Genomic DNA, 23,184 nt, shown 5'->3' with positions numbered 1-23,184 from the left:
CTAGATGTTGGATGTCCATGATGATAACTTATCAACAGAGTATGATGCCAATATCATGTATATTACCAGTTGTGCAACTATTGCGATTGATGTAATACAAATATTACTGTATTTCAACCATCAGTCATCAGTCATCAACCATGACTCACATTCAACCCAATCTGCAAACATTAGAAACTCGATCAAAATTGTAAATGCAATGGTTTATTCAAATCAATTGATGATTATGGAAACATAAATCACAGTTGACTTGCAAACCATGTCAGTGGTTGAGTGTAGCTTTATGCATTGTATCTTTGCATTATTCCAAACTTTCGGACCATAAAATCAATTGCGGTCTTAAATTCGTGCTATACCAGTCAATTTTAGAATGACGCCCAAATACTCTTGCAAATAATTCTTGTGCATCCTCTTGTCTGCTTATAAATTGGTTTACTAGATCGAGTATATCTTCAATTACATCTTCAAACTGACTTGGATCCTTGTTTAAACGAAGCACTTGCCTATAAAATTCCCCTCGAAGTGCTCTGATCATCTCCAAAAGTTTTTCAAAAATCAATCCAAAGTCCTCAATAAACTCGAGCGTTAGTTTACTAGTGGCTTCAAATCTAAGATTGAAATCCAGAATATCCTTGATCCATTTTTCGTACCCGCCAAGATTTGACCAATATACAGACAGGTCTTTTCTAAAACCGGTTTCTTGAGGATTTGCTTTAATATTCATGTCTTTCTCTATTGCTTTAGCAACACGTCGGTGTTGCTTTGAATTCTCTTTAACAAGGTACTTGGATCCTTGAGCACCACCTTGATGGCCCGATTGTGAAAATCTCGGTAGTTTTAAAAGTGACATCAATAGTGAGTCAATAGAGCCATCATTTCGTCCATACTTGGGTTTCTTTTTGTCTTTTCGATGACCAGATTTGCGTCTTTTTCCAATACTACATAAAAGCTTACTGAGCTTGGAAGACTTTAGACGAGACCAGAAACTTTGACATGAATGACCGCCTTGATTGCCACCCAAGTCATGAGTTGTTGTCGAAGTACTCGGACGTTCCGGACCACCTGTTGCTTGTGGAAGAATTTGGCTATTTAGACTTGGACCAACAGGATTGGGTGTCTGACGGGATTTTGGCCAAATGCCATGAACACTAGTGACCAACACTGCAATTGTAAAGACTGAAATGTGTGTGAATTTCATTTGATCAAGTATAACTGTGCATTAGTGGTGATCGATAAGCTTACTTTTATAATCGGCATAGCCATAGATTGGATATTTTTGTATTGATGCTGTGTCGATGCCGCAGATCAGGGATAAATATCTGTATGAATACAGGTTTAGGGTGTTTAATTCTAAAAGAATCAAGATTGACAATATCTGAATGTTTGGCTTGAATTAAAGTTGTAAATCCTATATTGACTACCACAGTTGTGTCAATTCTTACATTTTTATGACCCTTTCAATCACTATACAGAGTACAATCACTTGGTTACAATCACCACACAACACCGAGCCTGACGACTTTCTGTTTAGTCAATATGCGGCCCATCAAACTGAATCGATGATTTGTCCGCATCAACAGTTGCCGATAGTTTAAATTGCCACTTGATTTGGACAACAATGTATACAATCAACTCACATCTAGATTATATCAATCTATCAACTTGACGACATTCACACCCACAATCAACATTAACAATTTGGGTTCAATTGGATTGTCCACTATTGGTTCATGATATGGCCAGCAACCATGTGTATGGTGAATAGCAAGCAGGCTTTATCCACACTTTCACAAGAGATCAGTCGTGTATATGCCATTCCAACCACTACAACTGCAACTGCAACTACAGCCAACAGTGATCCAATGACAGTTTCTGGTCATCAGATCATACACTCTGCAATGCCGTTACTATATCCAAACCGTGACTCTGAATCGATATATTTGTGAGTATATTGTAAAATGGTTGTTTTCAGGTCAAAAAGCCAATAAAATCAGCATATCGATATAACAATCTTGTATTGATTCATGATATCAAGTTGGATTGCTTGACAAAATATAAATGCTGCAATGATCAATGTTGTTGCTGTTGGTTTACAGTTTGGCAGCACCGCCTTGGAAACGGGTACAAACATCGGTCCAGTTGGTGACATTCCACCAGGCAGCAACGTAGTTGGCACGAACATTGCGGTATTTGACATAGTAGGCATGTTCCCAGACATCAAGAGCAAGTAAAGTCATGGCACCAGTACCTGCAAACTGAGGTGCAAACTCGGGATGATCTTGATTAGCAGTGGTCACGATTGACATGGTAGAACTCGAAGGAGTCCAAGTAAGAAATACCCAACCAGATCCGAATACACCAAGAGCTGCTGCTGTAAACTGCTGCTTGAATGTCTCGACAGAGTCAAACGACTTGACAAGCTGCTTACCAAATTCAAAATACTATTTTGACTATCTGATTTGGGATTCTTGATGTGTGTGCGTAGTTGTACAACTTGACAGAGTATGATGCCAATATCATGTATATTACCAGTTGTGCAACTATTGCGATTGATGTAATACAAATATTAGTGTATTTCAACCATCAGTCATCAGTCATCAACCATGACTCATATCCAACCCAATCTACAAACAATAGAAACTCGATCAAAATTGTAAATGCAATGGTTTATTCAAATCAGTTGATGATTATGGAAACAAATCACAGTTGACTTGCAAACCATGTCAGTAGTTGAGTGTAGCTTTATGCACTGTACTTTTGCATTTTTCCAAACCTTTCGGACCATGAACCCAACTCTGCTTCAAGATGTTCGTGATACCAGTCAATTCTAGAATGACGCTCAAATAATTTTTCGAGTAGTTGTTGTGTATTCATGTGAGTGCTCATAAATTTGCCCATTAAATCGAGTATCAGTTTGATTGCATTGGCGGATTGACTAGAGTCCTTGTTTAAACCGATCATTATCTCGTAGATTTCCTTTTGGAACCACTCCATCATTTTCAAAAGTTTTTCCAAAATCCACACAAGTTCGTTGATAAACTTGGATATCGATCTACCAGTGACTTGAAACACGGTAACACTGTCTAAAATATCTTTGACCCATTTTTCGTACATGCCAATACCTCCCAGATATGACATCAGATCTTTTTTAAAATCGCCTTCAGAGCCGCCTCCAAAGCTGGTGCTTATCGATGTTTCTACCATAAGTTTTTGGTGATGATTTGTTTTTTCATCAAAGTGATTCATGGATGTATAAGGATCTTCTGGGTGTATAGCACCCGACACCTTTGGAAGCGACTCCAAAAGTAAATCAATAGAACCATCCTGGCTACTTGGATCATGTCCAAAGCCAAAAAAGTTTTTAACGTCATCGAAAAACCCATTGAAAAATCCGCCAGTATTGGAAGGTCCTTGAGAAGATTCAGGAGTCTGGTTTGAATGATCGCCTTGATTGTCGCCAGGACCTTGAGTTGCTGTCGAAGTACTCGGAAATTCCGGACCACCTGTTGCTTGTGGAAAGCTTTCGCTATTTAGACTTGGACTTGGACTTGGATCAACAGAATCGATTGTCTCGCTGGATTGTGGCAAAATGGCATGGACACTGGTGGCCAAGGCTGCAATTGTAAAGGCTGAGATGTGTGTGAATTTCATTTGATCAAGTATAACTATGTATGTATTATTGGAGGTCAACGAGCCTGCTTTTATAATCATCATAACCATATCTTAAAATATCTTCATATATCAATGCTATGTGTTTATTCCGCAGATCAGGGATAAAGGCCAGTATGAATACACGGTAAGGTGTTGTATGCTAAAATAGATCTACACAGGGTTGAGTGTTTAGCCCTAAAGGGTCAAGATTGACAGTGTATGTTTAAATGTTTGGTTCAAATCCAGACTGAAAATCTTATTCTAGTAGATTGACTATCACAGTTTTGTGTCGTCAATTATTACATCTCCACTTATGGCCCTGACGACCCTTTCAGTCGCTATACAGAGTACAATCACTTAGTTACAATCACCACATAACACCAAGCCTGACGACTCTCTGTTTAGTCAATATACTGTTCATCAAATTGAACCAATGAACTGAGTGGTGTCAGTAATGGCTACATCCAAATGAATTGTTTTTATCAACAGTTGTCAATAGTTTAAATTGCCATTCGATTTGGACATCAATGTATACAATCAACCCACATCTAGATTATATCAAGATATCAACTCGACGACACCCATAACGAGCAAAGTTTAATGACTATATAACGATTTATTTTATCCGAGTTTGGTTCTTGATAGATTCATCATTTTGTTCTTGCAATGTAATCATATCCGTTTCTGCATCTGCAATCACATTTTCAATCGCATCTGCAGTCGCATCAGGATGCCATTCTGACATTCCAGTCATGCTCGTATCAACATCAGTGTCGTGTTCAGTCGAGTCATCTTTATTGGTCGCATTGCTTTTACTAATGTGATATTGCATAGGATACTGCACTCGTTTAACAGTCTCTCCTTTTTCTCGCATAATATCCTCAATCGTTCCGGGCGGTTTCGTTGAATCAAACCATCCCAAATGATCAGCAATCAAGTGTGTGTTTTTACATCCGTCGCATTTGATCATAACCACGCCAGTCGTATAAGCCTTTTTTGACATGGATTTATAAGAGCGATGTTTACAGACTTTACATGTAAAGCCAATGATCATTCTGTCTGCAGAGACATTCAAGCCTGCGTCTACTGGAGAATCAGAGTCGTTGCTGGATATCGAATGATGGCGAGTAGCACAATATGATGTATGTATGCTACCAATCAAGTATGATGGTCTGGTTGCATTGAACCATTCATGCTTTGTGATTGATGCAATTCGATGGTAGCGATACACCGGTCTTGTCAAGTTGCATAGTGTAGCGGCTGTTGATACTGCCCAGCTCAACGATGGTCGACTCATGAGATAAATAGTCTTGATCAATGTTTTCTGATGCATTCGGTGGTCCTCAGGACAGGACGAGCAATTAAACTATTGCAGCGCTGTTCAATCCACTTTGCAATCTAAAACACTCTAGTCGATCATGATGACAAATTCAACTCACTGTTTACAGTGTTGTGCACAATGGCATATAGCAACATATACAATAATTGGACTTTACCGTAGAAATCTGCATAAAAATGCATTCTACTGCCACCAAATCATGTCAAGTCTTTGATTATAGTTGGAATTATATTGTTTGTATTTCCATGAATTGCACACCAATATTAGTACAAAGTATCTGAAAGTATCTGAAAAGTATATAAAAGTATCTAAAAGCAAAAGTCAAATGTTCAACTCGAGTTTATCCAATCCACCATTTTAAACTGCAGATAATGCTGGTTGTGCCAGTTGTATCGACCACTGATGCGAATATGCCACTGCTCTCATTGGCAGATGCATTAGTGATTCCACAGAATGCAAGAGTGTTTTTTGTATACAACGATCTAGTGCATCTTGATGCCAGTCTTTTGCCAGTATCGAGTAACCAACTCATTGGCCAGTCGTTTACTGCTCGATTGTGCTGGCCAGATGCTACTGCAATCAAACCACAACAAGAGCAAACCAAGATCCATAGAGTCGGCAGTGTTTCTGATTTAGAAAGTATTGTAGTATCTGGCACTATCTATCAGCTCGCATCCTCAGCAGTGAATGGAGCCGATGCTGTTCCTGTAAGTTTGACCAATGTTTGATTGATGGCATGAGTTGGCATGAAGCCATTGTGCTGACTCGGCATACATGCAATACGATTGGTTTATTCATCTAATACAAACCAACTGTGTTGAATTAGACTGTCTGGCTTGCAGTGCATACTTGTCTCACAAGTTGTGCTCAACTATTAGCCTTGTCACTCTCCGTGTCTGAACTACTCAAAAAAAGCAAGGCTCACTCTTTGCATGTATTCACTGTTGTGCAGTACAAAACCGCCAAAGATGCTGTTCATGTTCTTGAGATGAATGGCATAGACGATGCGGTTTCTTTAGGTAAACACATTTAAATTACTGCAGATGATGGATCAATACAGTGACCATCATAAACTCATAATTATTGAATATAGAACAAAGTGGGACTCGATTGGACTGTCCGCTCTTGGTTCGAGATGCATTCATAAACTCAATGGTGGAGCTTGTTCGACTGTACAAAATTCCATCACGGTTCATGATATGGCCAGCAACCATGTGTATGGTGAATAGCAAGCAGGCTGTATCCGCACTTTCACAAGAGATCAGTCGTGTATATGACATTCCAACCACTACAACTGCAACTGAAACTACAGCCAACAGTGATCCAATGACAGTTTCTGGTCATCAGATCATACACTCTGCAATGCCGTTACTATATCCAAACCGTGACTCTGAATCGATATATTTGTGAGTATATTGTAAAATGGTTGTTTTCAGGTCAAAAAGCCAATAAAATCAGCATATCGATATAACAATCTTGTATTGATTCATGATATCAAGTTGGATTGCTTGACAAAATATAAATGCTGCAATGATCAATGTTGTTGCTGTTGGTTTACAGTTTGGCAGCACCGCCTTGGAAACGGGTACAAACATCGGTCCAGTTGGTGACATTCCACCAGGCAGCAACGTAGTTGGCACGAACATTGCGGTATTTGACATAGTAGGCATGTTCCCAGACATCAAGAGCAAGTAAAGTCATGGCACCAGTACCTGCAAACTGAGGTGCAAACTCGGGATGATCTTGATTAGCAGTGGTCACGATTGACATGGTAGAACTCGAAGGAGTCCAAGTAAGAAACACCCAACCAGATCCGAATACACCAAGAGCTGCTGCTGTAAACTGCTGCTTGAATGTCTCGACAGAGCCAAACGACTTGACAAGCTGCTTGCCAAATTCAAAATACTATTTTGACTATCTGATTTGGGATTCTTGATGTGTGTGCGTAGTTGTACAACTTGACAGAGTATGATGCCAATATCATGTATATTACCAGTTGTGCAACTATTGCGATTGATGTAATACAAATATTAGTGTATTTCAACCATCAGTCATCAGTCATCAACCATGACTCACATTCAACCCAATCTACAAACAATAGAAACTCGATCAAAATTGTAAATGCAATGGTTTATTCAAATCAGTTGATGATTATGGAAACATAAATCACAGTTGACTTGCAAACCATGTCAGTAGTTGAGTGTAGCTTTATGCATTGCTTGCATTTTGTGCATTGTATTTTTTAATTGTTGCTCTAAACCTTTCGGACCATGAACCCAACTCTGGTTCAAGATGTTCGCGATACCAGTCAATTCTAGAATAACGCTCAAATAATTCTTCGAGTAGTTGTTGTAGATCCGTTTGTCTGCTCATAAATTGATCAGCTAGATTGAGTATAGTTTTAATTGCCCCTTCAAACAGGCTTGGATCCTTGTTTAAACGGACCATTATCTCGTAAATTTCTTCTCGAAGTGCTTTGATCATCTTCAGAAACTCTTTTAAAATCCACACAAGCTCATCGACAAACTCGGATACTGGTCCACTGGGTTTAAATCTACCAAGGGAATTTAGAAAATCTTTGACCCATTTTTCGTACATGTCAAGATGTGAGCAGTAATAGGATACATATGCTCTAGCCCTGCTTTCTCGATAATCTTTTTCAGCATTAATGCCTTTCGCTATTACTTTATCAACACGCTTGTGTTGCTTTGATTTGCCTTGAACGTACTCTGCAGATCCATAAGCACCGTCGTGATCATTCGAGTGTGAAAATTGCGGTAACTTTAAAAGCGATTCTAAGAGTAAATCAATCGAGTTATTCTGCTCATCTTGGTGCGTTTTAGTTTTTTGATGACCAGATTTGCGTCCTTGTCCAATACTATATAAAAGAGTTCCGAGTTTGAAAGACTTTAGACGAACTCTGGGAGTCTGGTTTGGATGATCACCTTGGCTGCCACCAGGACCTTGAGTTGTTGAAGTACTCGGAAATTCCGGACCACCTGTTGCTTGTGGAACACTTTCGCTATTTAGACTTGGACTTGGATCAGCAGATTCGATTGTCTCGCTGGATTGTGGCAAAATGGCATGGACACTGGTGGCCAAGGCTGCAATTGTAAAGACTGAGATGTGTGTGAATTTCATTTGATCAAGTATAACTATGTATGTATTATTGGAGGTCAACGAGCCTGCTTTTATAATCATCACAGCTATCGATTAGAATATTTTTATACATTATTGCTGTGCTAATTACCGCATATCAGGGACAAATGTCGGCATTAATATAGGGCTGGGATATCTAACCCTAAAAGAATCAAGATTGACAATATCTGAATGTTTGGCTTGAATTAAAGCTGTAAATCCTATAGACTACCACAGTTGTGTCAATTCTTACATTTTTATGACCTTTTCAATCACTATACAGAGTACAATCACTTAGTTACAATCATCACACAACACCGAGCTTGGTGACTTTCTGTTTAGTCAATATGCGGCCCATCAAACTGAATCGATGATTTGTCCGCATCAACAGTTGTCGATAGTTTAAATTGCCACTCAATTTGGACATCAATGTATACAATCAACTCACATCTAGATTATATCAATATATCAAAGTAGAATAGACCGATACAAAAGTGGTACAATTTACGTGAACATGCAGTAAATAATTGGGTTAGAATATCATACAAATGGTTCCATTCAACACCAACAAGACCCTCAAATGTTTATCTGGTCAAGATGGAGTAATCGGATCTTCCACCCATACAAACATCAATCACTTTCATTTCTATCAATGACTATTGTTTCTACAGACACCACCAGCCGTCTTGCTAAACTAAGAGAGCAACTCAAAGCTCACAGCGTTGATGCCTTTATTGTCCCTTCTGAAGATGCCCACCAGGTTAGAACTACTCTTGACAATACGTTGCTAATCACTTAATGAACTGTCTGCCATCTATAACCGACCTTTTTCTTGCTAATGCAAGACATATTTCTCAACTCCTTATTGCACTGATCGTCTGTTTATTAATATATTTCATCCTGCAACACAGAGCGAGTACTTGGCTGCCTGTGACTCCCGTCGTGCCTACATTTCTGGCTTTACTGGCTCTGCTGGTAATGATCTTTTTTGTTAATTGCTAGGCAAATCTATATTCCATCCTTTTCATTCCTAATGCATCATTATAGGTGTCGCTGTTGTAACTACTGACAAGGCTGCTCTGTGGACGGATGGCCGTTACTTTCTTCAAGCTTCTCAGCAGCTCGACTCTAATTGGATTCTTCAAAAGTCTGGCTTGCCTGGCGTCCCTTCGAGATCTGAATGGATTGTACAGGCAAGCTTCAATCTCATTTACTTTTCAATTCGAGTATCTATCGACTCGATACTTTTAAAGCCATACCAATCAATGCTATTCAAAATATGCGGCAGTGCTTTTGAAATATTTCAGAATGGATGCTGAAGCGATTTGTTGGATACCCTAATATGGCAGCCATGTTTGTTCTAATATATATTGATGGTTGAGTTTTAGGTTTTAGCCAAAGGCAGCCGTGTTGCTATTGATCCCGAGGTTATCAGTGTTGGTAAGCAACTATAGCTTTATGAATGCATATTTCTTTGTGGTGTACCAACTGGCTACTTGAATATACTATGTAGATGCCGTCAAAGAGCTACAGGAATCTATGACTGCAGCTGGAATTACTCTCGTCTATACATCTAATCTAGTCGATACTATTTGGGAAGATCGTCCAGCTCGTCCTATGAACCCCATTAAAGTACTGGGTCTTGAATTTACTGGTAGTATTCGATTTGCAATATTCTCGTTGGTTTTCAGTCTGAACGATCATCTCATGAAGTTTATTTTGGATATGGGCACATTTATCCGGAAAATGCATGCTTGTGTTGAATAGGCAAGCACTTTGAAAAAAAGATTGCAGATCTTCAGCAGAAACTAGAAAAAGCCAAGTGCTGGGGTATTGTCATCTCTTCACTTGACGAAGTCGCATGTAAGTTGCAATATTTGTTTGCATCAAGGCTCGAGTGGTTTGCAATGCCACAACAATTTCAAATTTAGTGACATTGGCTGACTATAAATCCTGGGTATCTGTCAATTAGGGCTTTTTAATCTGCGTGGCTCCGACATACCGTACAATCCTGTCTTTTTTTCTTATGCTCTGGTGACTGCCGACAAGGCGTTCCTTTACACTGATGCTCGCAAGATCACTGATCAAGTCAAGGCTCATTTTGGATCAAAGGTTACTGTCAAGCCATACGAGTACATATTTGATCACCTTAAAGTATTCAAGACAGAAAAGCTCGAGGAAAAGTCTGCCGAGGTAATGTAAACATTGTGATTTTTAATCAATTTGTTACCAAGTCAGATTTAGTGTCTTGATAACGTGAAATACTATTGGGATCTATCTTATTGAATGTGTATTTTTATTTGACAGAGAGTTTGGATTGATTTTCGCTGCAGCCTGGCTGTCAAGGAAGCTCTTGGAGGAGATGCAAGTACAATGTTATTGTTCAACTTATTTGATAAGTATCCCATTTTTAAATTTCTAATAGCTGATTTTTGAAATAATTGGTTTTAGAACTTTGTTACTGTAGCACGATCTCCTGTCCAGGTTGCCAAGTCCATCAAAACCGAAGCTGAGCTTGAAGGGTTCAGACAGTCGCATATTCGCGATGCTGCTGCATTGGTATATATTGTAATCCTGATTTGAATCAAAAGGCAATATGAATATTTACTATTCTTTGTTCATATAGTGCCGCTATTTTGCTTGGCTTGAAGACGAACTTGTTAACAAAAAAAGTGTCATTTCCGAAGCAGAGGCTGCTGACGAGTTGGAAAAACTTCGAGGGTGAGAAATAACGGCACCACTTTTTACTACTGTTTAAATATTGCAACCAAATAACCAGACGACTGACTATATGCTACTGACTAACGGGTTTAGCCAACTTGCTAACTTTGTTGGGCTGAGTTTCGACACCATCTCGTCCACTGGTCCCAATGGCGCCATCATTCACTATAAGCCAGAGCATGGATCCTGTGCCATTATTGATGTCAACCAGATGTATCTGTGCGACTCTGGAGCACAATTCCTGTAAGTTATTTTATGGCATGTGTTTGATTTTAATTGTAATCTTGATAGCATCTCTTGTATTTTAATCACACCCGTATTAGTGATGGCACCACTGATGTCACTCGCACCCTTCATTTCGGTACTCCGTCATCCCGCGAAAAGGACGCTTTCACTCGCGTACTCCAGGGACACATTGCTATTGATATGGTTGTATTTCCTTTTGGCACCACTGGTTATATTTTAGATATTCTTGCTCGTGCTCCACTCTGGCGTGCTGGCTTAGATTACCGCCATGGTACTGGTCACGGTGTTGGCGCATATCTCAACGTGCACGAAGGTCCACATGGTATTGGTCTTAGAATTGCCTATAATGACGTCAAGATGGAGCCCGGTATGACGGTCACCAACGGTACGTTCCATGACTCTAGCTATTATTAGTTGTCATTTGCTAATTTGACTTTTGAAAAATTACAACATGTTACGTTTGTAGAGCCTGGATATTATGAGGATGGTGCATTTGGTATCCGTATCGAGAATGTGCTGCTAGTCAAAAAAGTCGAGACTGCCAACCGATTTGGTGACAATGACTACCTTGGATTTGAGCACGTCACTGTTGTACCAATCCAGACTAAGCTCATCGACACTGGTCTTATTTCTCCAGAAGAGAGAAAATGGATCAATTCCTACAATCATGAATGCTTTGAAAAAGTGTCTGGTCTGTTGTCCAAGGACGAGCCTGGCTACAAATGGCTTGAGCGCGAGACTCGACCATTTTGAAAATATCTTTTGATTACTTGTGAATATCTATTCAAGAATCTGGGTTTCTGGACTGAGTTTAGAATTCTTATTGCTAACTTGTTACACTGAAAAATGAATATATCGAATTTTGGTTACTCTTGGTAGTTTTATTGATGATTCAATATTTTACAACTGTATGAAAATTAGGCTTTTGCTACAAAATAAATCGTTATATAGTCATTAAACTTTGCTCGTTATGGGTGTCGTCAAGTTGATATTTAAGTCGTATTCACGTAAATGGAACATTATATAATAAGCGGTCAATCTCACTGAGCAATATTGTTTTTAAACTCATTAGTTTACTAATCTTCATGCCCATTCTTTTACAAAAATACAGGACGAATGTTTGCATCCTTGACATCTTTTGAACCTCCAACTTTCCTTTTTAGACCAAACATTTAAAGTGAACATTGGGTGACCTGCATGTATAGTTGCATTACTGAGATTGTTCTCTTCAAGTAAAACATATCCAATATCAGAATACAACAGATCTTTAATAAAAGGAATAATCAGTTTCTAGTACGAAAACAACGAATATTTAACCATTGTTTATTCCGAGACAATCACTGCAAGATCAACACAAGTGTTTCATTTTACATGAATACGACTGTCATACAGACAATTTTAAAACTGCTCAACTAAAATAATTAGCACACCAGAAAGAATTGGTTCAAGTATATGTATCTAAGCCAGTACAATGAAAGAAGTCAATACGACTATAAACATTGTCAGCCAAAAATCACTACGGATAGTCTGTAAAGTCGATGCATTTGCTAAAGCTACAGTATTTTCCGTTAATAAGCCAAATGTGTGAATATGGTTTTTATAATCATTTGAATAAAACATACTTGTTGAAGACGGCGTGCCTGTTGCTGGTATATCTGTAGTTGTTTTTATTGCTGTGGATGTCCCTGTAGGCGTGGTATATGGGATCGATCTATACACGAAAATGGGTCAATTGTTGTCAAATACAATTTAAAAATGGTAATACTTACATCCCCGCAGTCCAGGTCATTCCGTTTGCATCTTGGATTATTGGGTATCCATCAGTAGCAGTATCACATCCACATCCTTGAGAAAACCCAACACGAGCATTTGCCCGATCAAGCACGACATTCAGGTTGGAAAAAAAGGGAATGCCAAGATTGGCATATGCATCACTGCCTACTTGGATTATCATTTGATCTATATATTACATAGATATAAATATATAGCAGACTCAAAAGTTCTGTATGATGTTTCCATACTTACAGTATCCGTTGGCATTTGGTTGGATATACTGTCGAGCTCCAAGAGTAATTTTAAACGTGGCATTTTGACTGCCGGATATAGTTTGATCAGATGTGATGTCAAACGAAACACTGGGAAGTTTGCTCCATTGGAAAGGCTGGGCTGGTTTAACACCAATATTTCCAGCAAGAAAATCGGAAAGATATGACGATGAAGCAAGATCAGAAGGAAGACCACCGCTTGATCGAATGGCATTCACCAGTGTAGTGATCACGGCTCCTGGAAGCACAATCACACTTGTACACGAGTCGATAAAGGACCATTTATTGTATCCCATTACATTTTGAAATGTCGAAGGAAGAGTTACTGGTACAGAGTTGACCGATATTGCACGAATATCAAGTGTGAAATAAGTACGTGCTGGTGAGTATGCCCACACGACTGGCACTCCGTTCGAACTACACTTGTATGACGGATCAGTGTTTCCAAAGTCAACGTAACTTTGATTGATCATACTGTATGGACATGCGTGAAACGCAATCTCATTTTTTGGCATAGTTCCTGAAGCAACCCATGCATCTATGACTGTAGATGGAGTTACACGATAGCTAGCCAATGATGGATATGCGATTCCGAGTAGTCCCTGTGTCACATCGCCAGTAGTGTAGATTGGGTTCGTCGTTTGTTGAAACATGCCAATGACTGGAGCATTGGAAGTCGTAATATTGGTTCCAGTGACACGCGCAGTTCCTTGAAATCCGTATCCAATCCATCCAGATTGGTCGCCATAGGCACCAGTCAAATTACTACCACCAGGCGGACGCGGAGTATTAATTGTTGGGCCAGAATAGTTGTTTAGACCAGCAAGTGGTATAGTAAGATCAGTAGAACCCGAATCAATCATGACACTAAACTAGATATAGATTGTTAAATAGTTTCATTCAAGTCAATTTTTGTCAATTGTCAAACCAAGACAAGTCATTGCTTTGCTACAATTTTCCAAAAAATTTCAAAGCATTTCAAATATTCAATTATAGCTGATTGCTAATGTTCAAACACAGTTGTAATGGAGGTATTCATCAAAATAGACAAGTATAATGATTTACTTTTTGTCAAAATCAGACAAGATTTATACATGTACTGATGAATAAAACAAATGACTTTTTCAAAGAGTGGCTTACTGTAATGCCTTGTATATCCAGATTTACTATATAGCATGTTGATATACCACCTGGTAATGAGACTACGACACGCTCATTTAAAGTATTGGTACGAACATATGTAGTTGGGGGTACCAAAGGAACTCTGTCACCAGATACAAGTTGAAAGCCTTTTGTAAATAGCGCTAGTACTACATATATTGCTGTTGATGCATGCATTTCCAAAAAGAGTACGTTTGCTGAATCTATACAACTAATTGGTTTAACTACGCGATAAACGCCTACCAACTTGGATAAGTTGAAATATTGTTTTCAATACACATTTGAAAGCTTAGTCAAGATGGAAATTAAATGTTAAGCCAAGCCATCGAAATTGCTGTTTACCGTTGTTCACGTAAATACAACACCATCATGCAGTGATTGGTTTGAAGTACACAATGATTAAATGCTTGTTGCATTTTCATACTACAGGTTGACTGTTTATTCAAAACATTTTCAATTCTTGTTGTGTTTGGAATTGCTTGAACAAGATTATTTTCTACAGAGCTCAAGAATGAGTTCTACATCTCGCAACATTGCTGTTTGTTGAGCGGTAAAGGACCATGTTTAATCAGCGAGTGTGTAGTTTTTTCAAAGTTTAAAAGATACAGCGTTTTTCAGTAAACTGATCTATCATTCCATGAAACTGGATGTTTATTATATACTGTCACTTTTATTTAGTGTTACATTTATGTGAATATGGCTGTAATAAATAATCTTGCATCTCGGGTTTTTAAATGATACAAGTTGCATAAATCTAAATAAAATGTTCAGGCTATTCAATATTTGATACTAGAGTATGCTGTAGAGTGTCTAAAATATACCTGTGTATATAATGTTTGTTTGGACATTCTACAGTAGGGTTGTGTTTTTGCAATGTCGCTGCTAGCAGTCATGTCGTCGGATACAGCCGTACCAACTTTGAAACCTCACCTTCCATACCCGAATCACCAACCTTGGGATGATACTCGTGTTGCTAATTTATTTCATACTATGATACACTTGAAAATACACGATCCCAACGTTTCTGAATGTGGTCATCACATTTGCAAGCAAATCGATAAATATGTAGGAAAAAGGCATCTCTATCTATACGCACTCCAAGTAAATGTACCAGTAATGCAGGATCATCAATAACTATACAATTACAAGTCATTTTCAATCATCTTGTAAGTGTTTCTAAAAAGGCTAAAGATGAGTCCATTGAATCAGTCGCGAAAAAGTTCATAATAAAACGAGGCAATTCAACTTGAAGCAGAAATGAAGGATATCAAAACCAAAGTCAAAGACCTGCTATTCAATAATCGACAATAGCTTGATTAAATATCAAACTACTACCAATATGCATACAATTGAAACAATAAAGTTTGGAATCATGATATATGCATATTGTTTGTAGGTGCACATTATACAACAATGAATGCAATGGATTGTCATTGACTGTTGTTTTGAACCATTTTGTCAACAAATGCAACTGCTTATGACATGTAATAGATTTGGATAATGTATCAACAAAAAATCAACATAAACTGGTTTACCGAGTATGTTGTATACAACAATTGCTTTTATACATGTTTGATATGGATCATTCAGCTGGGACCATTGCATTGTTAATAATCGACTACAGACTCACGGACGTGTATTTTAAGCTAGTTTATATCATAATTATGACAGGATGTGTGATGAGATGATACAGTGGACATATTACAACGTGTATTACAGTAAAAACATGGACTGATTGTTTGGACATGTATGGAGCAGAGCTGTTGTAACATCCAAACAACTATACTAAACATGTTGAAAAGCATCAAATGGCAGTAGGTTGATCGCCAAGACGGGTTTCTAGATTGGTCAGATCAGATATCAACACACATGACTATTGTTGATATTGGTGTTGCATGTGTCAATACGACATGTCAAGCAATACTATATCGACACAATACACACATGCATGTCAGTATCATCAATGTGTACAACTATGCAATATGTAAACTGTATTGTATTGTATTGGAAATACAAGTGTCAATGTACAATATGATATCATGCCAACCAAGACTGTGTGGAATAATCAGATTCAATGCATATAAAATCAGTTTCAAATGTCAAAGGTACTTTATTTGAGCAAAAATTCAACGGACATGATTGAAACCAGTCCAAATTAGCATTTAAATCAAGCATCTGAATCTTCAGAATCGGACTGACCCAAGAGTGAGCTGAGCTCCTTCTTATGTTTAGGACCTCCTTTTGAATGTGAGGATTTGAAAAACTTCTGCGCACGAGATTTGCGAGATCTTTGTTCAGAGGGATATTTGGGAGTTTCGTGTTTACCGGAAGATGCTTTAGTAGATTGAGCTGTAGGCGTTTGATCCGATGATGAAGACAAACTTTTATGATGTTGCGAATTCTGGCTCTCACTAGTAGAGGGTTGCTCAAGTTCTAGCTGTTGGCCTGATACGAGGTTTTCAAATTGTTTGACGAGTCCCATAAACTCGGGATTTGATTCCAGAAGTTGTATGTGGCTATCAACTGATTCTACACTCGTGTGTTTCCCAAACAGGGACTTCACGAGTTGATTTTTGATTTTAGCGAATTGCGAGAGGATTCCAGATTTGCCCCAGTAGGAATCCACGCACTTGTTTTCAAGCTGGAGAAAAATATAGTATTGTTCCTCAAGTCGAGAATTGGCTTCTTTAACCTCTTTCTCGTGCCTTGGACCATGCTTGTTTTTACGAGATTTATCCATCAAACCTTTAAGCTCATCACCTAGATATTTTACCAATTTTTCTTGAGAAGCTATTACAGATCCTGTCGAGTCGCACATTGCCTTTGCCTCATTATGCTTTTTATTCGCTTGTGCGTATTCTTTGATCAAACTCTTTCCCTCGTCTGAAAGTTGGTTAAAATCAATCGAGGCTATAGTTTGTGCACTGGGAATAACTGCTGAAGTGCTAGATTCGGCACTCGTAGTCGCGCTGGGATTAACTGGGTTGGCGACAGTAACTGAGCAGATGGCCAGAATTGATGATAAAACGGTGATTGCGAGTTTCATTGTATTGATTTGATCAAGTTGTGGATGATTGTTATTTGACAAGTCGGGCTTATATCGTATTTATATTCGTTATTCCGGAAATAATACCAGACATGTTCCCCGAATGGGCACCCTAAGGAACTAGTGTTGCTGTCAGGGTTGGTATTGGCTTGCTATCGATGCCAAAGTTTAAGGGATATCCCTTTATATGATAGTCCGCAATCTTGGTTAAGCCGCTGTTCGGCTATATATTGAAACATTGTATAGTTTGTCCACTTTCCACCCTAAAAAGGGTCTAGTGGACCAGAGTAACCGAGTACAGATTAAATAGGACTATATGCAGCTGAGTTGGCATTCGCTACTGTATGGCCATCTGTTTGCTGTGATGCTTTGTGCTTTTCAAAGTAGCAAGTGATTGGCATGATTCAACATGTGGTTTAGTGGATATCTTCCACTTAACTCGACATGATCAGTCATCACTGCGCACTGTCCAGTAACTCAATCAATCAACTGAATCAATACAATGTAGTTCATGTTGCAACCACAATGTCACATTGATGATTAGTGACTTGCAACCGTTGTGTTGGCATATTGCATGTTGTGTGTTATTATATTAATATCGATCGTCACTATAGTTGTATCAACCACACATCATGATCATATGTCATGGTTGACTCGTATTCTGGATTGATTCACTCATTACATTACTTGAACAACTCGTTGTATACACACTGCAATTGGATCTAGTCACCCAGCACCACAGTAGTCCGAGTATTAATCAACAACTGCAATCAATACCATATAGCTACAGTGCACAATCCACGCCAGTTATAGTTGATCACAAACGACATGATACATGTTGATAATGTTGTATTTGAATACATGCCATGATGATCAATGTCAATCACATACAACTGGTGCATGATGGCCCAGTTATACATATATACCATTGTCATGCAAAAACATTTGTCACCAATACAATAGTATGATCATATTGCATCAATTGACCAGTATACGATCACTGAATACATCACACACATCAAACTGGTTTAGTGATATGCAAGTGCTGCGGTTTGACCAAATCACAATCACCCATATTGTCGACTATCTAGCTTGTTGATATTAAAACCGTGCCATCACTAGTCACAATATAATGGTTGACTGGCTCGTTTGATTGACCTGACATTGACACTTTGCAAACCTCGACTTGATTCATCAACTTGGATATTCATATAATATTGGGTTTGTATCATCACGTTGGACTCGTTATCAAACACCTTGATGTGTTCATGCAACACAAACTCGATATACACACATTGGTTACTGTTTGACATGACTGGGTTGATCATCAATACCAGACAATGCAACTGTATTAGTTACATGATACAATCAATCATGGTTGACTCATCACCATCAAATATCAAATGTTGATCACGTATACATTGATTTGTAATTGCATGGTCTGTTGGTAATGCACACTATGATATGATTGACAAGTTGTTGATTTGCAGTAATCAGATGTGCATCACCTGTAACATTGGATGCAATTGACGAGTTGTAACTGCCAGTCAACAATCATCGATATGTTGGTGATTGTATTGACTGCATGATTGGTATTGATTAGCTGTCATGATCGATTGGTGGACAATACAATCCACATTGATTATGACGTGTTGCAACTAGTTGATATATGCAGACTCGACTGATGATCGAGTATATGTTGATGAGTAACTCTGTCACTGTTGGTTTGGATTTGTCGTTGCTACTGCTTGTATATGCAGTGTATTCATGTGTGATGTATTGGATATTGGTGTTGTGTATGTTGTTGAACCTGTTGGACAATATATTGTCATGTTGTATCAAATCGCACTACATTTAGAATGCAATCATTGATTTGTTGGTTTAATGATCGACTCAACTCACATTCGACTGTAATGTTACAAATATGCATTGTTGATCGACACGCATGTATCTACATGTATCAGACTCGGACATGGTGTATATCAGTTGCATATACCAATCGCTGATGCAATTGATGATGATCGATTAGTCAATCAATTGTATATCAACACCAATGTCAGTTTATTACCACATGAATACTTGCAGTTGTGACCTGTATTCAGTCAATAATGTTGTTGTATGTCGTGACTTGGTGTAGCATACAGCATGATATATTAGTCAATTGTATTGCAATACGATTAATGACATGCTGGTGACTTGTTGTGCTGCCTGACTGTATCTATGGTGTCGATAAATGGTAGCAGTAATGTATTTGCATGCTGAATCTGACAAGTGGATGGTGATTGTTCCAGTCAACACATGGATTGGACTGACTGAAATATTGTCATTGATCGCAGTCACTGTCGACCAATACACTGTAATACATTGACAGTCTCGACACCAATATTGCCATTCATGTCAAGTTGTGCGTAATGTGAGTTTCAGCAACCTGGAAAGTGTAACAGCATTTACCGAGGTTTGATGTATTTCTTGGTTTATCGCATCATCAACTTGGACAGACACGGTTTTGATCCAAACAACCAGTTGGTCAGACACTAGACATGATTTTGGTTTACGCATTGTAACAAATGGCTTACAGTGTAAATATTAAAACATGACGGTTGTTTTTTAGGTTGTTACATTGATGGTTGTTTATCTACTCGAGTTAAAGCATAATAGTTGTGCAACTTGGGTTTGTAGATTTCTTGTGATTAATATCTGTGATGGCATTTTTCAGTTCTTGTTACGTGTGAGAATATGGACTCTAGTTTTGAATACATTTACAGCAGTATTCACGTAAAATGGAACACATTTATCTTGGTGATTGTTACTATTTTATTTTGGGATAGACAATGATTAAATATTCACATTTATATTAGGAATTGATTGTTCAGTAAACACAGCGATCATCATATGACACACAGTCAGACTATAATGTTGAATCTACACTTTGTACACTCTTAGTAATCATACATTGTACGATCACCAAATTTGAACCTACATTCATATGTTGTTGGACTGTCAATATTGTCAATACAACTCTGTACACACATTTGTTGTGTTCATCACCATCCAACTCAATCTCACCATTTCAATCAATCTTGGTCAATGTTGATGATTTACACGCTAATTCATTATCCAATCTTGTCTGACATTATTATTGGCTTTAATCACATTTGGTTTGTACAACTACCATGATTTGTACTACCATTATCATTGTGTATCTGAACATCAAATATTCCAATACATCAATAATACCACAGTGTAAACAGTAATACAGTTGATCAGTCTTGTGGCAAGACTTTTCATTCAAGTTTGTATTTGAAAATACTCGATGGTTTAATCACCACACATTGTTTGTAATGCGATTGTCATTGATCTCATTCTAGTCCATTTGATCACATCCGATTTATGATGATGTTTAGTAATCCATTACCATGTGTTGTAGTAAACTAGTTTGTTTATTCAACCAAATCCACAACAATCACATTCAGAATATTAATTTACAGTATTTCTAAATGCATGTTTGATAACAATCCAATTTTTTTTACAAAAAACTGGTTAAAACAATACTAAAATGGAACAACTCGTTTGTGCGTTTTACAACAATCCAAACATAAACAATTCTTGGCAATTGTTGGACATTCGCATGAATGAAATTATCAAATCAAAATTCAACTTTACTAATTTTATCAAACATGAAGTTGGATGATGTCATGAAAGAGTTGATCAAACACATGGAAGATTTGAAACTGTTAACAACGGATGCTCAACTATACAAGGCTGATGAAATATGGGACAGACTGCTTGACTTGATACAGGAATTGTACAATCATAGTTACAGTAAGTTTAATAGTCATTGAATTATTGATGAGTTCAAACTGTTGCTGATTTTGTGTTGGTTTGAAATGGTAGGATCTACAGATGTATTGCTGCGCTTACAAAGTATTGAACTGCAAGATATCACAGCCAAGTATTTGGAGTATAATCGACCCAGTTTACAGGTATTCATATATTGTAACAATAATGGATTGTTCATGACTAAAATAGCCAACATGTGTTGTGTAGATCAAAGTAATGGAGTTTACTACAGTATTTTTGAGTATGACGTACGGTGATTATCGGTTTAAAGTATTTCATCGACTAAGCAACCAACTTGCACAACTCATGCAATCACCAAACCGTCAAGTCAAAATAACGGCAAGTCATGATTGATATTGATCAAATGATTGACATTCAACTCATCTAGTGTCAATATGCATATAGGCGATAAAAACATGTACAGAGTTATTCGATTGTGGACGCTGGAGTAAAGAGTATAAATTTGACATCAAGCCAATGGTTGAGATTATTGTTCACGAGTCGGATCGAGAAATGCTCAGATTGGCAATTGACCTGTTTTCGACCGTTTGTTATGATATTGACGATGAAAATGTATGTTTACAATGATACAATATTGGATCAGTTTGGACAGTGCCATGTCATGTTGATTTGGTTGTATACTTGACATTGAACAATATCATTAGTTTGGCATCGTGGTATCAAGACTTGTTTCACGACTGGAATCATCCAATGGTCTAGTTGCTGTTGGGTTTATCAAAAATCTTAAAACCATATTTTGTAATATTCATCGTCATGACCCAGTAAAAGCAGTGGAGTGTGGTATCATTCCAGCAATAGTCAATACGCTCAGGTATGTGATGTTATGCATGAATGTGTGTCCAGTCATCACAATTGGTAAATTTGACATGGTTGGATTGACATGACATGAATACAGGAGTGTCGATCAAGCAGTGATTTATGAAAGTATTGATACTATTCGGAGTTTATGCAATGTTACAGAATGTGAAGTACTTTCAGCCGAGTTGATAAGGTCGGGTTTGATTCAAGCACTGAACGACTTGTATATCAAATACAGCGACAACTCTAGACTAAAAACACGCATAATCAAGATAGCTGTAGCAGCTGCATCCAAAATGCACGATTTTCCTGTATCGCTTGTACGATCGTTGGTTTTTGAGCAATTGACGATATTGATGTATGATGCCAATATGTATGATTTTTTGTATCTGTTTGAATATGTCAGCGACATGATTCAGAAATCTACAAACAAGGCCGAGATGATCAAGGTGTTTCAAGAATATGAAATTGTAAAGCAACTCAACACTATTCTTTCACGTAGAGATGTAAATTTGTATGGCTGTTTTGGTATTGTAAAACTACTCAAAACACTTGTTGATTTTGCCGACAATCATCCCGACAGTTCAATACGTACCGAGTTGGATCAAGGCGGGATGTTTGAAAATCTAATGGCTATTGTAAAATCGGATGGTACTCACTACACAAACAGAAGGGTTGCTGGCCAGATCATTGAAACGTGTTTCCAACATCTGGTTTACACTGCTAATTCGGATATTCAGCCATACAACGACAATGACAAAATTGATATGAGTTCTGGAATGGCCGGAGATACACATGGACAGGCACGCACACTTGTCGAAATGCGGTATATCCAGTATCTCCATTCTATACTTTGCAAACCCATGTGGTGGATCGATATCACAAACCAGCATATTGTGGAGCAATGGAGGGCTGACTCACTCGATCGGAATATATCACCATCAACATTTAATCTTGCACTGGGACAACTCGAGTTTTTTGTCAAACAGTTTGTTTGTAGTGGCAGTGATGGATTTGGCACAATTGTACCAGGACCTGTTGAACTGACGTATATACTGGACAATGGCATACCTGACAATGTATACACGCGATTGATGACAAATGTATCGGATATTGAACATGGATCACATCACAACACTGGTCAAATGGTGCACAATCTGATTGATGCATCAATGTAC

The 23,184-nt window shown here is 38.1% G+C and overlaps 10 protein-coding genes across 10 annotated transcripts in view; 3 read left to right on the top strand and 7 right to left on the bottom strand.

Moving 5' to 3' along the window:
• Positions 1-301: 301 nt before the first annotated feature.
• Positions 302-1,198, bottom strand: BATDEDRAFT_85928 (uncharacterized protein; the record flags this gene model as incomplete). The annotated part of the gene is made up of 1 exon (XM_006676040.1): positions 302-1,198. The coding sequence occupies one exon, from the start codon at positions 1,196-1,198 to the stop codon at positions 302-304; it is 897 nt and encodes a 298-aa protein (XP_006676103.1).
• Positions 1,199-2,129: 931 nt separating this feature from the next.
• BATDEDRAFT_7579 (uncharacterized protein) lies at positions 2,130-2,390 on the bottom strand (the record flags this gene model as incomplete). Its single annotated transcript, XM_006674881.1, has 1 exon — positions 2,130-2,390. A coding segment is annotated over one exon (261 nt), but the record flags the coding sequence as incomplete, so codon positions are not given.
• Positions 2,391-4,495: 2,105 nt separating this feature from the next.
• BATDEDRAFT_7290 (uncharacterized protein) lies at positions 4,496-4,708 on the bottom strand (the record flags this gene model as incomplete). The annotated part of the gene is made up of 1 exon (XM_006674872.1): positions 4,496-4,708. A coding segment is annotated over one exon (213 nt), but the record flags the coding sequence as incomplete, so codon positions are not given.
• A 627-nt stretch (positions 4,709-5,335) lies between these two features.
• Positions 5,336-6,400, top strand: BATDEDRAFT_34211 (uncharacterized protein; the record flags this gene model as incomplete). The annotated part of the gene is made up of 3 exons (XM_006675726.1): positions 5,336-5,697; positions 5,817-6,009; positions 6,084-6,400. The coding sequence occupies exons 1-3, from the start codon at positions 5,362-5,364 to the stop codon at positions 6,398-6,400; spliced, it is 846 nt and encodes a 281-aa protein (XP_006675789.1). The 5' UTR covers positions 5,336-5,361.
• A 144-nt stretch (positions 6,401-6,544) lies between these two features.
• Positions 6,545-6,859, bottom strand: BATDEDRAFT_8895 (uncharacterized protein; the record flags this gene model as incomplete). The annotated part of the gene is made up of 1 exon (XM_006674994.1): positions 6,545-6,859. A coding segment is annotated over one exon (315 nt), but the record flags the coding sequence as incomplete, so codon positions are not given.
• Positions 6,860-7,198: 339 nt separating this feature from the next.
• Positions 7,199-8,614, bottom strand: BATDEDRAFT_34210 (uncharacterized protein; the record flags this gene model as incomplete). Its single annotated transcript, XM_006675725.1, has 1 exon — positions 7,199-8,614. Exon 1 carries the CDS (start codon positions 8,189-8,191, stop codon positions 7,199-7,201), a length of 993 nt encoding a protein of 330 aa, XP_006675788.1. The 5' UTR covers positions 8,192-8,614.
• A 166-nt stretch (positions 8,615-8,780) lies between these two features.
• Positions 8,781-11,962, top strand: BATDEDRAFT_18583 (aminopeptidase P; the record flags this gene model as incomplete). The annotated part of the gene is made up of 13 exons (XM_006675124.1): positions 8,781-8,888; positions 9,040-9,103; positions 9,176-9,315; positions 9,517-9,568; positions 9,642-9,785; positions 9,896-9,991; positions 10,101-10,326; positions 10,438-10,496; positions 10,596-10,687; positions 10,755-10,849; positions 10,943-11,092; positions 11,173-11,480; positions 11,562-11,962. The coding sequence occupies 13 exons, from the start codon at positions 8,781-8,783 to the stop codon at positions 11,846-11,848; spliced, it is 1,821 nt and encodes a 606-aa protein (XP_006675187.1). The 3' UTR covers positions 11,849-11,962.
• A 591-nt stretch (positions 11,963-12,553) lies between these two features.
• BATDEDRAFT_22179 (uncharacterized protein) lies at positions 12,554-14,478 on the bottom strand (the record flags this gene model as incomplete). Its single annotated transcript, XM_006675431.1, has 5 exons — positions 12,554-12,648; positions 12,718-12,806; positions 12,865-13,054; positions 13,121-14,012; positions 14,281-14,478. 5 exons carry the CDS (start codon positions 14,476-14,478, stop codon positions 12,554-12,556), a joined length of 1,464 nt encoding a protein of 487 aa, XP_006675494.1.
• A 1,990-nt stretch (positions 14,479-16,468) lies between these two features.
• On the bottom strand, positions 16,469-17,347 carry BATDEDRAFT_85923 (uncharacterized protein; the record flags this gene model as incomplete). The annotated part of the gene is made up of 1 exon (XM_006676039.1): positions 16,469-17,347. One exon carries the CDS (start codon positions 17,345-17,347, stop codon positions 16,469-16,471), a length of 879 nt encoding a protein of 292 aa, XP_006676102.1.
• Positions 17,348-21,024: 3,677 nt separating this feature from the next.
• The window catches only part of BATDEDRAFT_22177 (uncharacterized protein), a gene marked incomplete at both ends in the record, with an annotated part of 3,310 nt that continues 1,150 nt past the window's right edge, over positions 21,025-23,184 (top strand). The window contains 6 exons of the mRNA XM_006675430.1: positions 21,025-21,169; positions 21,242-21,330; positions 21,395-21,457; positions 21,593-21,760; positions 21,853-22,019; positions 22,104-23,085. Of these exons, the coding sequence (XP_006675493.1) occupies positions 21,025-21,169; positions 21,242-21,330; positions 21,395-21,457; positions 21,593-21,760; positions 21,853-22,019; positions 22,104-23,085 (1,614 nt within the window). The remainder of the gene's footprint in view (positions 21,170-21,241; positions 21,331-21,394; positions 21,458-21,592; positions 21,761-21,852; positions 22,020-22,103; positions 23,086-23,184) is intronic.

Source organism: Batrachochytrium dendrobatidis (assembly GCF_000203795.2).
Source record: "Batrachochytrium dendrobatidis JAM81 unplaced genomic scaffold BATDEscaffold_1, whole genome shotgun sequence".
Lineage (NCBI taxonomy): Eukaryota > Fungi > Chytridiomycota > Chytridiomycetes > Rhizophydiales > Batrachochytrium > Batrachochytrium dendrobatidis.
The sequence above is the reverse complement of the archived record's forward strand: the minus strand, read 5'-3'. Positions and strand labels throughout refer to the sequence as shown.